The 17299-nt window shown below is 46.0% G+C and overlaps 1 protein-coding gene across 5 annotated transcripts in view; it reads right to left on the bottom strand.

Moving 5' to 3' along the window:
• GRID1 (glutamate ionotropic receptor delta type subunit 1) overlaps positions 1–16130 on the bottom strand; it is a 785853-nt gene extending 769723 nt beyond the window's left edge. For all 5 annotated transcript variants that reach the window (XM_087872276.1, XM_087872272.1, XM_087872273.1 and 2 more), the window contains exons 1-2: positions 15479–16130; positions 11446–11601 (exon numbers count right to left, since the gene is read on the bottom strand). In XM_087872276.1, coding sequence (XP_087728402.1) covers positions 11446–11601; positions 15479–15557 — 235 coding nt within the window. In that variant the 5' untranslated portion in view covers positions 15558–16130. The remainder of the gene's footprint in view (positions 1–11445; positions 11602–15478) is intronic.
• Positions 16131–17299: the final 1169 nt, after the last annotated feature.

Raw genomic sequence — 17299 nt, 5'->3', positions numbered from 1 at the left:
CCTCAAAGGATCCATACCCCACCATTCATCTATATGTGTGTGTATGTTCCAGCATAACTTTGGAACGCCTCGAGCAATTTCAACCAAACTTGGTACACAGATGACTTACTCCCTGGAAACAAATACTGTGGGGGTAAGACACCCCTAACACCCCTCAGGGAGTGTGTTCTGTTAAGATACAGCCTGTTGTGCCTTAAAATGGCTTCTGCTGGACTGCCTTAAAATGGCTTCTACTGTACAGCACAGTGGAGTTGTCATGGTAATGGTGTCACAGTACTCCACAAGGGGGCTCCCTCTGGTAAGGAGAAAAATCTAACATTAGAAATTATGTTTGGTCTGGATAGTTTCAACAAGGCTTTGATTATTCTTGAGGGCAAATGTATGGCCATGATCAATAAAACATTACTACAACTCGGTCTGCCTGCACCACTATGAGACCGACATGCCGTACTTCATGCAGATTACATACGAGAAAAGAACTACAAGGTCGAACAGCTTAGTGCATATATCGCGGACAATAAGCCACTCCTAAATCAAGATCAGAAAAAAGCATACCAAATGATCATGGAACAGCTAGCAAAACAACAAGGTGACATCCTTTTACTTGTGGGGGCACAGGGAAAACATTTTTAACTAATTTAATTCTCGGCGAAATCAGGGTTCAAGATGAAGTTGTTCTTCCTGTCTAATATAGGATTGGGATAAATAAATACTCGGGCAAGTTATCAGCTAGTCCCCTATAACCAAAGCCAGAAGCAGTATAAGTTCTTACAGTAATTGCGGGACTCAAGTATATAGTTACATTGTCAGACCTTGGACTTTGTAAAAAAAGAAATAAAATTCAGGCACACTGGCAGCTCTGCTTATGGTGTCCGATTAGTTTATATAATTATGATGGTCACTTTCATAAGAGCACATGGCTAGGAATGGGCCCTAGTCAATTTTCTCTCGTCAGTCAATTTTCCCAGATTCTTATGAAGAATGATAAGATGGGGCTGTAGAGCTGTAATGAAATTAAAATGGAGGTGGTGTATTTGGTACTTTTGAAATGTTACATTGCTTCACAGCAAGTATATCATGTGTTGTCAGAGTCAATGTGGAAATCAGCACTGAAACCGATCCAAAGATACACTTTGCAGGCAAAGAGAAATCTCTTTCTTCTTAGTCCAGAACACGAGACAAAATACATAAATCACGCCCTCTAAATATGGGAGATCTACGCAGATCCTTTCTATAATCTCATGACAAACATACACATCCAGTGAAGGACAAAGGTAGGACAACTTATCATTTGCAAGACATCATGGTGGTTTGGGACAAACGAGCACGATTAGTGGTTTGGTCCATTTTAATGGCCTAAATTCCAGTAGTATCTTAAGATGCATATTTACAAGAACCTTTTCATTGGTTCCTGCTTGTTAACCAACCTACATCAACTACAGAATGTATTTTGTTCGTGTATCACTAGATCCAACACAGGTTGTAAAAAGGGACCAATAGTGGAGACCATATATTTCAGAGTGTTGACTTTGTGATCTTCACCAATCTTGGCTGTTTTCCTACAGATGTTTCATTACCAGAGGAGAGAGAGAGAGGAGGTGCTCTGGTAAGTAAACCTTCTCCCTGAAGATGTTACTGAAACTGATCATTAAATGTCTACACAAAAACAATCAAGTTCAGAGAACACCGAGAACCCAAGAAAAGGATCCATACTGGTATCTTTCTTAGGTTGCTTCTCTATAAAAAATGCCTTCTCCAAAAATCAGGGAATTGTTTCCCTTAGCAGCTAAAATGTTCGTCTTCAGGTACAGAATTTCATAACTTGGGTTATTTTAGATAATATGGAATCTAGACTTTTAGAAAATTCAGAAAGTAGCTCAAGGTCTGTGTATAAAAATTGTATTTCCCGAAAGGAAGATATCCTGAATTTAAGACAACAGCCTTTAAAAGAAAAAAGTGTATTAGACAGGAGAACAAAACTCACTTGCTTCCATCAATGTATTTTCTGCAAATCAAAAATGACCTTCACATTTTCAAGGTAAATTATTTGTGGAGTGGGGTGGAATTACTTTCTTTGCAGCCTGAACTCAAGGAGATATATAGTCAGATAAAACACATTTGTACATGCAGGGAGAAAGGTGGGGGGACAGACTCTCTGAGCCTCAGGAAATATTTCTCTATGGCCCCAAATTTGGTGAGACAAGGGACTTCTGTTAGATCAGGAGAAATAGAAAGTTCCCATATGTAAGCTTTTACATGACTTTAAGCACTTAGAGCATTGAATTCCTATAGAAGCTTAAATGGGTTCAGTATAATAATGGGACAGAGTGGATTGACTGAAGATCCTTTGGAGAAAATACAGCAGGCAATTTCATGTAATTATCTAAATCAAAGGCTCCCTGGGGGTGAGGAGTCTAACCTGGTTGGCTCAGATATTTCAAACAAATGTCCATGTCCACTACAATAAGCTCAAAATATGATTTTTCCAGCCCTGGAGAGAGAGGTCCCTCTGCTTTCCTGCAAGGTTGGGCACTGTGAGGAATAAGACTCAATATGCTCATGCCTTGTCAACTTGTCCATACCTATCTACCCCATGGCTTGAATGAAAGATCAATCAAAGCCTTCCTTTTCCTCTTTCTTTCTTTTTCTTTTTTTTTTCTTTTCTTTTTTATTTTCTTTTTTTTTTTTTTTGTAGGTAGGTGACATGATTAGAAGTTAGGTAGAATAGAAAGAAAATGTTTTTTTTTAACAAAGGATGACATGACTAAAAGTTAGAATAAGAGATAGAAATAAGAGAAAAGGGGAATATTAGTGTATACACTTTTATATAATAAAATAAAACATGGAATAATTGAATAATGAAAGGTAGCAACTTTATATAAATATGTAGCACTATTAAAAATATATAAGTTGGATTGAAAGTAATAATTATAAGGCTATTAGTCTTATTTGTATTAGAATACAATAAAATAAGAGTAATAATAAGAGAAAACATGGAATAATTGAATAATGAAAGATTGCAACTTTATATAAATATGTATTACTATTAGAAATATATAAGTTGGATTGAAAGTAATAACTATGATTAATGCTATTAATCTTATTTGTATTAGAATGTATGACACCGAGGCGCCACACTGTTCATGCATTGATATGTTTGTATATATATATATATATATATTAAAAAAGAAAAAGATCAATCAAAGCTAGTTGTTGATATGAGAAATGCCTATGTAAGGCATTTAACCCACAACATACAGCTTCCCCAACATTTGAGAAGGATGCATTGGCACTTATTTCTGTATTATAATTGACAGGCAAAATATGCACAGGACTCTAATCTGCAAGCTAAACATTGAGTAATTTTTCCAGTTGAAGAATCTCTGCTACCAAGAATTTCAATCATCCTTCGTATTGAAGGATCCTTCAACCTTCAGCTAATCTGACACTAACAAACATTGAATGGTGGGTTCATTGGCAGCAGTTTCCACACATTAAAAAAACAGCTATTCTTTCTAGCAACTGATATCTTTAAATATTATCTCCGTAACTTCATGGGAATAGGAAATATCCTGCTAAGTATTAGCCCATAAGCCTCCCACACACCAAAAAAATAAGAGAATCACATGCTAGGTATCTTTATTAGGAACAAGCAGGCTTTAGAGAAAATCTATGACCAAATGTGAATATTACAACATATGGTTGAAAGCTGTACAATAAATGGAATTTATAACATTTAAATCTCTCTTTGATTCAATCTCCAAAGATATGTTATGGAAGGCTTTCATCATATATAAAAATCTGTTCCTACATTTGAGTTCATCAGAACAGTACATAAATTGTACTGCAATTCAGAAAGATGTTACACAGAGCTGTCTATTAGCCTTCTTACTTTTTCACTCTTATATTTACTTCTAGATCATCTAAGGCAGCTGGGAAAAATTTATCAATATTACTTTAAGCCAATGATGCTGTATTTTTATCAGAAACACCAACTGGTCTCAGGAGAGCACAGAACAACTTGGTCAGTACCATACTGATGATAATCATCCTCAGATTACCAGAAGACGAAGTTAGTGAAAATACCAAGGATCAGTAACGGTATTACATAGGGGCAATACCACAGAACAGGTTAAATGTTTTAAATATTTGGAGATTGCATTCTGTGCATGGAGGGGATCCAAGCTGAATGTTCAGTGCAGGATTGAGCAAATATCTGAAGCTTCTTCCACTTTGAAAGAAGCAAGTTACCCTCAACCAATTGGAGAAGTCGTCTTTGGCACAACTTTTATGTGACGCTCCATTAGGTTTACACCAAATTATTCTCCTGTAGCAATAGAGCAACCCACATGCCTGAAGACAACATTCCAGATCCTCATGTCCCACTCCAAATTTGTCTTCTAGTTGGAGGCTGATTTATCCAAGGTGGCTTACTCAAGATGTGGGGGGGGGAAGGTGAGTCTTAATCATTGCTTAAGAATCAACTGTGTAAATAGGTCTGAGTCCGCTACTAATCCTTGGTAACTTTCATTCAGCATTAAAGATGAGTTTGTTGAATCAACTGCAGAATCTGGAGCTCTATCCAGAATGTTTGCAGCCTATGGACTATAATAATGATAGGATCCTTCCTAAGCATTCCTGAATATTGAACAGCAAAATGAGGTAAGTCTTTCACAGTTTTAAATGAGAAGGAATCTGCATTTGCAGCCAGCTATATCTCTGAAGATCATCTCATAGCCCTTTCTTACCCTCACTTTAATGCCCTCCCTTGTCTTCTTCAGGAAGGCAGATTTACCAGGACACCTTAAGGGGAGTTTGTAGGTCTTTGTAACTCAACAGTAGCCAAAACAATGGAGCAAATTCTATTGCACTGTGAATTTTGTGGGCGTTGAGGAAATACACTTATTATGTCCTTCTAATAAACTTGCCAGGTAACCCAGATTAATCCTTCTCACCTATTTACTTGCACAAAGATAACTAGTTGCCTGCCCATGAAGTAGCAAAATTTGTTCAGCACAATCAGTTTGTGGCACAGGAGTTTGAGGTAAGACCCTACAATTTAAAAATCCTCTCTAATCCTCTCAACAGTATATCATGGAAACACCAGAAGCAGCTTTGATGACAACACTGTAGTCATTTACCTTGAAGTCAACTTGAAGTTTAATTCTGAGCAGACACCTAGACGATTTAACATACTTTCCCAAAAAAGGACTATTAAGTCACTCAATTCAGACACATCAAAGCAAGGCCAGGACAAAATGAAAGCGCTGCAGATGTCTTCACCATGGTGGCCCTTTAACAAGTCTGAGTTGGAGCTCAGAAGTCACCAGGAGGTAAAAACAAACATTCCCCCCACTGAATATCAGCTTTAATGGCACCATCCTGGTTAGCAAAACAACCAAGACATCGACAGTTCTCAAGGAAGACGGGAAAGCTTTCCGCTGTTCCTGGCAGGTGCTTGGAAAATATTAGACAAATAAAACAGATTAAAAGTATGAGTGATATATGCAACCTTATGTTCCTTCCAGAGAGAAAAGTCTGGATGCAGCGTAATATGCCCCAATGAATAAGCATGAAACCAACAGACAAACATCAACATCTCCAGGGAAAAGGAAATGATTAAGTGTCTACCAATGCAAACTTATTTGGGGGTAAAGCCCAGTAAAGGCAGAGAAGTTTGCATTGTGAGCTAGCCAGGGGTCCCCAAAGTTGTCCCCCAAAGTTGACAGCTTTAAGACTTGTGGACTTCAACTCCCTGAATTCTCCAGCCAGCATAGCTGGCTGGAGAATTCAGGAAGTTGAAGTCCACAAGTCTTAAAATCTGCCAAGTTTGAAGACCTCTGAGCTAGATAGATGCTGGAATGATTAAACTCCTTAAAAACACATCTGTGAAGATTTCATCTTGCAGGGCAATACACTAAAACCAGCTGAAAATTAAAAGAAGGCATTTATTTGAGCCTTCTATAACCTGAGCGATGTGCTTTTTTTATACTCAACTAGTCCTTGACCCGCGATATAACTCAATTGTTTTTCAGTTATGCCAAAAGACTCCTTGGCATTCCTCAGGAATCCATCAGTGCCTTGCCAAATGAAAACGATGGACAAATATTTCTAGAAGAAACCTTCACCAACAACGATCTGCAAAGGAGTCATAACTGACTTTCTATTCCATGTTAAGCATGAGCTAATCATGATTAAGGTAGCCCTCTGGCAAATGTGCCTCCAAACAATTCAATGCATTTTTTTTAATCAATATCCAAGCTCTCCCTGTTTTGCTTTGTTTTTAATATTGATTTACAAAATGAAGCTGATGGGGGAATTAATTCTTCCCCTGCCTTTGGCTCCTTACACCAATTCTTCATTCCCCTGCAGGGAATGAAAAACCAATATAAAAGGAAGCTGGAATAGCTTCTACTAAAGCAGGTTTTGCTTCTACTAAAGTTTACTTGGAGGATTGATTCCAACCAGTCGTAAGATTTAGGTAAGCCACTCCGTGGTTACAACCAAAACAAACCCTGGCTCCCAAGGTGTAAACATCTCAGATCTATTCATAAATGATCATGGTTCTGAGTTCAGAGCAAGCAGGAAGGCTAATGACAAGTGAATCAGCAAGATGAGATTCCAAAGAGCTGGCATGTCAGAACGCATCCCAGAATTTCAAGAGTTCAGTAGGAGAAAATCCATACTAATTAACAAAAGCTTCATTCATTCTCTTCTCAGTATGGTTTAAACATGCAGACGCAGGTTTTGTCTGTGGATACATTTAAAACGCTCCCTTGATACTAAAAGGGCTTTGCGACAGAAGCATTTGTAGGCAAGTCCATTTCTTCAAATGCATAAAGCAGAGAGAGTGAACATGATGAATTCTCTGTGTGTTTGCTCTGGACTTCTGGGAGGTGAGGAAGATCATTTTGCAGAGAAAGAGAGAGAGAGAGAATGAGAATTGGAGTTCCAAATACAAGCAATGTCAGCTGAACTGAACTGACAGTTGAGAGCCTGCAAAAGAGAGATCTGCAGAACAGCCATCCTGAACATTGGGCAACCCTCAACATTTCCTTTAGCCGTGATGGCTGGGTCTTCTGGAACCAACAGTCCCAGGGTGGTAAAGCCTTACAGCTGGAACACTTTCTACTGGTTAAGGCCCTACAGCTGGGACACTTTCCAGAACTTCTCCAAAGACATACTATTAGCCACCCAGGATTACCGTGTGGCAAGATCTAAATTTTACAAATAAATAAAAGATCAATAAAGAAACCAGGAACCACCAAATACAAGTAGCCTTATGCTGATTATCAGAATCAACAATACCAAGCAACAGCAGGGATCTACTGAGGTCTTTCTGCCTTTTACCTAGACCTGAATAGATCAAGTCCACCACCTCTTGTAAATTATTACCCTTCTCTGTTTTCCAAACAGGTCCTCTCTCAACCTAGAGTTAGAAGCCATAGCATTAGCATCAAGAACTTATGGGAAGAGCCTACACACAGACATCTACCACATAAAGAGCTATCCATTGAGTTTCAGATCACAAATGCTTCCATTATTATGGTCATGTGGTGTGGTCTGATGTTGCTTAGAAGGGCACCAGGACTGGGAAGCTAAAGCACCTCTCAGAGGTTTATTACAGGAGCTGAAGCCAAGGACTCCTTTACAAGCTCAGTAGACTCATGACTACTGCTTCTCTTTCTTTTGACAGTTCTTCATTCATTAAGGGAGGAGATGGATGGAAAGAATGATAGAACTATAGTTTGGTTTGTGATGGATCATGCTGTCAACCCTCTGTACAATAGCAGAAAAGAAACCAGAAGGAAAATGGAACTGGGAAAGACAGTTGCCTCCCACCCATGGAAAAAAGAAACCAGGATAAAGCAACTCTTCGTCCTCTCAACTAAGCACTGGGTTCAAACTTTGATCCCTTTGGATCTGAAGAAGATCCTTTCATAGTCCTATCACACATCCTTCTTTTTACCCAACCTGCTGTGGAAGAGGAGGAAATAGCCCCATAAAAACAGAACCAACAAATGTATGCCCAAGAAATTTATTTTCTTCTTTAAAAAAAGTAGCATTTGCCCAACCTGCCATCTGTCCTCCAGCTTCAAAGCTTCCATTCAAGGAGAGAATCTGCATTTAGGGTCCACTACCCATGAGTGGACAGTTTGAAACAACACTTATGTGGGTCCTTGGAAAAATTTTGCAAAGCCTAATGAAGTATCCCAGAACAGATTAAGGAGGTGGTCTCGGATCTTTTTGTAGGCTTTGCACAGTCTGCCTCCTGCTCTAGCTAATAGCTTCTCCCTCTGATGTAGAAAGAAAACAACATAATTAAATGTATATAATTATATGCCAAAGAGAACACTGAAGCTCCCATGCGTTTGATGCATGTTCTGCTTATTTTAAATCCCGGGGAGGACAGAATGGAAGAGGGGCTATGGGAAGGCTGCAAAAGGGGGGGGGGGAGAAGATGCTTTGGGAAATGTTCATTTAACTACTTAAACACTAAATATAGGAAGAAATTCTGATACAAGCTACGGAGCCTTCCTAGCTGAATGAGCCTCTCTGCAATCCAAGATTTGGTCAATAATCAATCCTACTATGCTCACCTTCCTTAATCCAAGGGAATGTTTCTTCCCCTGGCTTTTAACCATCATGCCCCATGGAAAAAAATTTAAAAATCCAAAAATAGTTTGTAACACCAAGTTATTATCAAGGTGGTCAAGTGCAGGAAGAGTCTTCCAAGAATGGTTCAAAGAGCCTTGACCTAGAAAGCCCTTATTGGCTTGGTACCTGGATTACTAAAGATTCACCTGCATTAGATGAGCCTAGCCCATCCAGTAGTTCAGCTCAGATAAAGTTGTTGAGATCCAAAGGGAAGGAACAACAGCAGCACACCTTCCTATGTTCTCACAATCTCCTTCAAAAGTTCAAACGGTGGGTGCGTTCTCTGACAATGACCCAGAAGCCCCCAGCCCCACGCCCAAAAGGTCAACCGGCCATTTTCTCAGATTTAAATTGAAAAGAATGTAAATAATGCACCTTTATCAAATAAGGATTCCCCATTTCAACTGAATCAACTTGGTCAACCACTAGAAGGTGTCAGAGGGTTAGGCTTTGGCACCTCTCCCCTGCCCCCTAGTGATCACTTCAATTTTTGCAGCTCAGAACTTGTATTCCTATGAATATAGCCTAAGCATGTGAGAACCAAACTAGAAATACTCTACCTTCATTAAAAAAACAAAAAAAAAAACAAATCTTTGCTAAATTGGGTTAAACCAGGAACAATCCATTCAAACATACATGAATTTTGACATGGGAGCCTGCCTCCACCTCACCTCATATATTTTTCCCAATGTATCATACCTTGATGAATCATTCTTAGGAGAAAATAATAACATTGCCAAGACATATAAGTAGGCTTCTTTTTCTACAGTAATTACTTCAGAAATTCACTGCAGCTGGAAGAATGCAGGTGATAATCAATCTTGACTTATTCATCAAACTTTGCTGTAATGAAGAAGCCTTCCGTTTGTAAAAGCGAGCCAATTAATTTAGGATTGTTTTCTATTGTAAAAAATCTAATTTGAAACCATTTATCTAGGCAGTATCTATGCAGCTCCTTGTCAGCTCCTGTAAATCTGAGAATCGTTTGCAACCAATCATTTGTGTGGGGTATTTAATCCATTTTAAATCGGCATGGAATTATGGAGCGCATTTGATTAAGTAATAACAGGGACGGCAATGATAATAAATTGGCACTTTCTTTAACACTTCCTTTCCTCCTTCTTACATCTCCTAAGGTTGCCAACTGATCAGGGCTGCTTGTCCTATCATTTATGGTCAGGTAGAGGGCAATTATATCTCCCATGGATTATCTTTATTAACTTCTGCAGCTCCGTAGAGAGAGATCGCTGTTCTGTAAGCACCTTCTGTAGAAAAATGTCCAGATCGTTCTTACACATCACCTCCCAAATCAAGACCAAGAAAAATGGTTTTACAGCCTGTTTCTTCCTTGCCATCTGCAAATACAGGCGTATACCTCCCTTCCATCCTCTGTGCCTTTTTTTAAATCCAACCACCAGAACACTCTCTTCCAGGTGCCTATTTCCCAGAACAAAGCACCCTGTTCATCTAACCCCATCAGAAGCACATCCGGGGTGGAGAGAAAAGTCTGCCCTGACAACAGTCTTCCTTTGTATGCCTCCCTTGGGCTCTCTCTCTCTCTCTCTCTTCGCCTGGCCAATAGAAAGACAGATTGACAGACCCACAAAGCAAAGACAGTGATCAGACAACACACAAAGCTGTAGAGATGGTGGCTTCCCGCCCCATACACATCCTTTTCAAAGAATATATCCATTGGCCATTGAAAATATGACACCTTGTTGCAGAAGACACATCAGATGAGGGAAGGCATAAGGGGGGTCAAATGCCACAGACCACAACACAGACCCCCCCCTCCGTTCCTCACTTTGTTGGACCCATGTCCAAAACAGGAACCAATACAACAATCACAAACTCTTCTAGAGTCAACCAACTAGAGCAGAGGTCTCCAACCTTGGCAACTTTAAGACTTGTGGGCTTCAACTCCCAGAGTTCCTCAGCTGAGGAACTCTGGGAGTTGAAGCCCACAAGTCTTAAAGTTGCCAAGGTTGGAGACCCCTGAAGTAGAGGCAACCATTGTCCGCTTTCTCTCTTGCAGACCAAGCCCCTCTGTCTCTTCTATTGGGAGGCCAACCATACAGTTCCCACCTGCCAGTTCACCCTCAACTTTAATTGCAAGGAAGCCCCTCGTGGGGAAATGGGAGTGTCCTTGAAGGACCAGAAAACAAGCCCACCACAGCAGGTGGCAAACCACCTTCTCAAGAGTCCAAACAAATTGGCATCACTGGTTTTCCCGGCAAGCTCTCCAAAAACAGGTGCCTCTCCTTCATTCCTTCCTTCGCCTCCCTCTTTCGGTCGGCGACCCCAGCACCTGCGGGCTGCGCTCGAGCCTCCCTACACTCTTACTACTGATCTCTTACTACACCTCTCAAGAGCTGCGGCGCAGCGGGACATGACATCGCTGCGAGGCCGGGTGCTCGTCTCTCCCTTCCCCCGGGTGGCAAACCCACCAGGCCACTGGCCACCTCCAGCAGGTCAGCTATTCGGGCCACGCAGAGGATGCGCAAGAGCCCAGCGCCGCCCTACCCCCCCCCCCAGCCTCAGCTTCTCTGCGATCTCCGCTCTCCTTTCTTGGGCAAACAGCGCCCACCTTCGGCCGAAAAGGCACTTTCCAGGCGCAAAACCCTCGGCCGACAATTCCACCGGCCGCGCAAGGCGGGCGACACGCGCGGGCTGGGTTGCGGCAGGAACGCCCTCTGCGAAGAGAGCCCCCGGAGCGCGAAGTGGCAGCGGCGGGACCCCTTGCACGGAAGCGGCGGGCGGACGGTGCTCTTGCGCAGCGGCGCTTACCTTCCTGCACGGCGTGAAAGGGGTTGTTGGCTTCTATCAGCTTGATGGTGTAAGTGATCTTCTCGCTCTGCAGGATGTCATCGTTGAGGCTGAGGTCGGCCACCGCCTGCTTAAAGATCTCGTCGTCCTTGGCCGCGTTGCCTTCGAAGATCGCACCTGTTTGGGGCGGGGGGGAGGTGAAGGGAGGGAAAGAGTAACGTCCTGGTCACCGTTAGCAACTTGTGGTCGGGATCAGGGGAGCCAAGTCATCCCCCTCCTCTCCCCTCCCCTCCCCTCCCTCGGATTTCCTTCCCTTCTCGGAAATAGACACCGCTTCCATCTACTTTTCCTGACCTAAGTGACCGGTCCTCACGTTATACCCCCAAGAAAGGAGCCTGGATAGCTCAGCAGACTAAGCACTGTAATTTAACACCAGCTGTCTGCAATTACTGCAAGTTCGAATCTCACCAGGCTCAAGGTTGACTCAGCCTTCCATCCTTTCTAAGGTAGGTTAAATGAGGACCTGGTTTGTGGGGGCAATAAGCTGACTTTGTATAAAAATATACAAAAGTATGAAGGCTATTGCTTAACGCACTGTAAGCCGCCCTGAGTCTCCAGAGAAGGGCGGCATATAAATCAAATAAATAAATAAATAAATAAATAAATAAATAAATAAATAAATAAATAAATAATGGCACTTGGGCGGCATATAAATCAAAGAAAGAAAAAAAGAAAGAAAGAAAGAAAGGCACTTGGTCTTCCGCTAGTTGTCCTGCATTGGGACCCTCTCGTTAGGCTAAGGATGTGACTTTCTGCAGTTACCACTTTTTTGTATTATTTATTTATATGCCGCCCTTCTCCGGAGACTCAGGGTGGCTTACAATGTGTTAAGCAATAGCCTTCATACTTTTGTATATTTATACAAAGTCAGCTTATTGCCCCCACAAACTGGGTCCTCATTTAACCTACCTTAGAAAGGATGGAAGGCTGAGTCAACCTTGAGCCTGGTGAGATTCGAACCTGCAGTAATTGCAGGCAGCTGTGTTAATAACAGGGTGCTTTAGACCACTGTACTACCAAGGCTCAAGTTCGTAGGAACTTGTCAGGCCTGGTTGAGACTAGGGGGTTGAGGCATGTGAACCCCGGTCCTGGGTCGCTGGTCACCTATCAGGTTATAACGGCCTAGCATCTCCAACCGAGCTTGAGATAAGCCTCGTTGGCAGCGTTTAATTCCCGCCCTGCCCCCTTCTCGCACCAACTCAACCCTTGGGGTAGTTTGCCAATGCAGTTGATTTAGCAACCGGTTTTAAAAAATACTGGGTGGCTTTGCCCAGCTTTTTGTGAAGATATAGACTAAAGTCGATTGACTTCTTAAACCATGGTTAACAGAACCACGGGGACCAGATCAGGGCTGCAAAACCCGAACGGCCCACAGGGTGGCAGCAAAGAGCTGCTGCAGCTCCCAGAGTGGCCGCCACCTAGCACTTATCCTGGATTTTACAGCTTTGGGCCGCGTTTCCAGGAGTTGGAATTCCCCCTCCCGGTACTTGTGGAAACCTGGGTTGGCATCTAGCCTTGGGTCCCTCCTGAGGATGGGGCAGAGCAGAGATGGTCCCCTTGGTTGGGCAGAAGAGCGGGGAGATTATTCCCCGCAGGGCCCTCCTGGTGCTTTGGATCCCATCTCCCACAATTCCCAGAAAGGGAATTTCCCAGGTGGGATAAAGCAAAGCTCGGGAACGAAGCTGGCGTTGAATTAAAGCGGTTCGAGCGGGAGACCAGAGGCTTTTCGTGGGAAGGGAAGGGAAGGGAAGGGGTGGGTTGTGGGTTGCAGAGAGCGCTTTTCTCAAAGTTTCCTGCTCGGGGAGAGGAAGAGGAGAAGGAGGAGGAGGACGCGCGCCTGAAATTCAGAGCGATGCCCCTCCGCATCTCCGCCACGGCCAACCGCAGCTGCAGTCTGAACGCAGCTCTTGGGGTGCCTGCTTCAGCCTTTTTTCAGAGAGGGATGGGAGAGATGCGATGCTGCCTCGGGGATCTGTCAGGTCTCGCCCCTCTGAGATCCCGGGTTTTGAGGAACCATCGTTCCCCCCCCCCCACTCCAGTTTTATTTCTGGACTGGCCACCCTCACCCCGAAACGGTGTCCGAGATTCTTCCCTCCTCGCTCTCCCTTCCAGCTTCCTCGGCCTCCGGGAGAAGGCAAGAGAGGCGTGGCGGGGGAAACCTCCCCGGGTGGGACCCCATCCTTCCTCTGAGCGGGACCCTGCAAAACTCCACCTCGCGGCGACCATTAGGTGGCAGCCAAACCTTACAAGGCCCCCCCGCGCCTCTCTGCTGCCCCGCACTGGAGCGCCGGATGGCTGCAGCCCAAGTCAAAAGCCGAAGACAAACGCTCCTCGTTGCTTCTCCTCCTCAACCACCCACCCCCCAGTTCTCCCGGCCCTCAAGGTTGGCCTCCAGCCCTACTCCAGGAGCCATTGCCCTGGAAGTTTCGCTGTCATCCACCCTCGGAGTGGCGGAGGTGGGGGGGAATCCTCCCTAATCTGGCTTGATCCCATCCGTTTCGGTTTTAATTTGAAATTGGTTTTAATTGGGTTGTTTTAAATTGTGGGCCGAAATTATTTAATTTACCTTTTAAACTGTTTTTTTAAATTTTGTATGCTCTGTTTTATCTCGGCTGTTCTCCGCCCTGAGTCCTGCTGGAGAAGGGCGGTATACAAATCAAATCAAATCAAATCAATAAATAAATAATCGCAAAGTGCTCCAAGGCTTCTGTTCTGTCCTTCTGAAGCAAGCAAGGAGCGTGCCTGCGCTTCTCCGTGCGCGGAGCCATCAAGGGGAGGTTTTGAGCCACGCCGAGAGTCCGGAGCTGGGAGTTTCTCTACGGCTAACACCCCACGCCTCCCACTCTCTGCTGATGCGGAGAGAAGCCTCCTGCGCGCCCCGCGGATGTCCGATGCTCGGGCAGTCCCTTCCTTGGGGGAGAGCGCATCACTCTTTGGGGTTTATTTTAAATTTCAACAGTTCGGCGTTTTACTCCCTTGGTCTTGGCGCCTCCCGATTCTCTCCAACGCCTCATTTAAGGGACTAGGCTCCTACCCCGCCTTTCAAGGCATCTGCCTTCTTCACAACAACCCTGTGAAGTAGGTGGGCTGAGGGAGAACGACCATCCAGCGCGCTTTCATGGTCGAGGATGGGTTTGACGCCGCAATCCTCATCCGGCTCCAGCATCCTGTTTATTTTCCGATGGATGCAGGATATGAAAACACAATTTTCCTGAGGGACACGGGAGAGTCGGTACAACCACCCTGTGAGGTAGGCTGCGCTGAGAGGGCCGATTGGCCCAACGTCATCCCGGGCGCTCCTCTGACCGAGCCGAGCGCCCACCTGCCTCCCCCTCTCCCTCGGCCAGTCCCCGGGCGCCGGAAGTGGCGTTGGGGATCCCCCCCGGCAGAGTCGAGCTCCCCCAGCCAACACACGAACCTCCCCCTCCCACCTTAGCCCAGGCGAAGTGGGGGGGAGGGAGCTTCAACTCCAAAGTTGAAGGAAGGCGGTGCGGCGGCGTCCTCCACCCCGGAAAGTCGAGAAGCCAAAGCCAGAGGAGCAGCCACGCGCAAACAGGTCTTAAGGCGCCCGCGGGCTTTGCGGGAAGGGAAGGGAAGAGAGGCGGCTGCGGCCGGCAGATCCGAGCGAGAGTCGTCTCCGGAGGGATGGAGACCCTCCCGCGCGCCCGGCACAGCTTTCAACCCTCCCCTAACTTTGCCACAAGGTCCATTGAGGGAGCTGTGATTTGCGGGTGGGGAGGGCAATCTCTCTCTCTCTCTCTCTCTCTCTCTCAACCCCCCCCTCCATTCAGCGCGGCTATCTTCGCCGCTTTGCACCCTTACCAGATCCGATTAAACACCCCACCATCCGCGTCAACCTTTCTTATTAATTGATCCTTCGCTAGCCTGCCTCTCCGCGTACGCACGCACGCCAACGACGGCTCTTGGGCTTTTCTTTCTTTCTTTCTTTCCTTCCTTTTTTTTTCTTTCCTTTTCTTTTTTCTTTTTCTCTTACCGATATGGATGATCGAGTCGGCTCGCACGGAAAGACACTGAAAGATCCAAGGGAAAAGCCAGACCATCAGCACTTCCATTTCCAAGCTCTGTCGAAGCACATCAGCCCGGATTTGGTCTGGGAAAAGCCAGAGAGATGGAAGGGAGGGAGACGGAGAGGGAGGGGGAGAGAGAGGGAGGGGGAGAGCGCGAGAAAGAAACGCAAGGTTGGGGTGTTTCCCCCCCTCCAAAAAAATAAAAATTCAAAAGGATTGTCAACCTCTCCCCTAGCCCTAAGTAATCTCCAAGCGCAGGAGCAGAGAAAAAAAAGTGGGGAAGGAAGAAAATGGGGAGGAAAAAAGGAATCGGCGAAGAAGCGGCTGTAAACAAGGAGAGTAAGATCTGCTTTTTCGTTAAGTGGGAGGGGGGGGCGAATCAGGCTTGAGAAGACATGAGCCAATGGTTAAATCCCGGATTGGTTAGGAGACGACGTTGCCCGGCGGTAAAGCCCTCGACTTCTTCAGCGGCAGCGGTAGAAGCAGCTCTGGAGCACTCGTGTGTCTCCGAGTGTGAGTGTGTGCGTGTGTCAGAGCGCGCGGCCGAGCGTATGTGCCGGTGCGCGCGCGCGTCTCCGGGCCCCGGCAAACTGCGGAGGCACCCCCATCCTCCTTCTCTGCCCCCTCCCTCCCGCGGACCACGTGATTGCAGAGCCTCACTACTCAATATAGTCTGGGCGCAAAAGCGACGGAGAGGAGAGGAGAGGAAGGAACAGCTCCCGTAGAGATCGGGTGGGTGGGAGGCTGGGGGTGGGCTGGAGAGGAGGAAGCAGCAGGAGCAGCCAGGAGAGGAGAGGAGAGGAGAAGGCAGCTGGGCTGGGTTGGGCACTGAGAGCCTATCTCCCGGTTGGGGAGGCCAGGCAGGTGGCTGGATGCCAGCGCAGGAGCCCCCTGGCAATCCCACCCTCCACTCCCACGCTTTACGCCCCTCTCTGCCCCTTCCACCACCCCCCCACCCCCGAGGGGAAGAGGAGATGAGGAAGAATGCGTTGGAGCCCAGCCCGGAGCTGCAACGAGCGGCGCCTCTCCCCGGCGGCGGAGCTGTCAACCTGGACTTCCGAGCGGCAGCGAGGCAGCAGCGGCGGCACCTGAGGATGCCGTGCCCGGGAAGCCTGGCTTAAACTGAGCCCTCTTCTCCGTCTCACCCGTTGAGCTGCGCCCTACATTCGGGGGGGGGCGGCAAAAGGCGAACGGCGGGCCGAAGCGACACCCCCGCCCCCCATCAATCCTGGGGCAAAAGTTGGAGCCTTGCTTGGGTTGGGTGGTGTCATTTTCGGCCCGCGTTTCTAGCTTCCTGGCCGCGTTAGGGGTTGGTTTAAGAGAGGCTAAGGCTGGAGATCGCCCTGGGGCTCTGGGACTGCCCCCACTCCGCTTGGAGCTCGACTTTCGGTACTTTTAGATCGCCCAGAGGAAACGCGAAAGCGAGTCACTCTGAACGGCAGGGTCCCCGCCACTACGGACCCTCCCCGCCTGCGCTTTCTAATCGCCCCTCGGCGGCCTCCACCTCCTTTCGCAAATAAAATGAACAAGACCCCCCCCCCCCCAGCTCAACTCTCGGGTGAAAAAGCGATACGTGCAAAGTTGGCGGTGCCGCCGCTTTGGGAAACCTAAATCCTCCTGCCTCAATTGGACAGGCTGAGATTTCAGAAGGCCGATTCATCCCCTTAAAACAAACACTCCAGTGATTGCAGGGGCCCCCCGAACGTGAGAAGCCTTTAAAATAACCGCCGCTCCCGGAGCCCGAGAGAGCAAATTCATTCAGGAGCCGAGAGGGACGTAATGCGAGA

Source organism: Pantherophis guttatus, chromosome 6 (genome assembly GCF_059756535.1).
Source record: "Pantherophis guttatus breed Tessera chromosome 6, ASM5975653v1, whole genome shotgun sequence".
Lineage (NCBI taxonomy): Eukaryota > Metazoa > Chordata > Lepidosauria > Squamata > Colubridae > Pantherophis > Pantherophis guttatus.
This window is presented reverse-complemented; position numbering and strand designations above follow the sequence as displayed.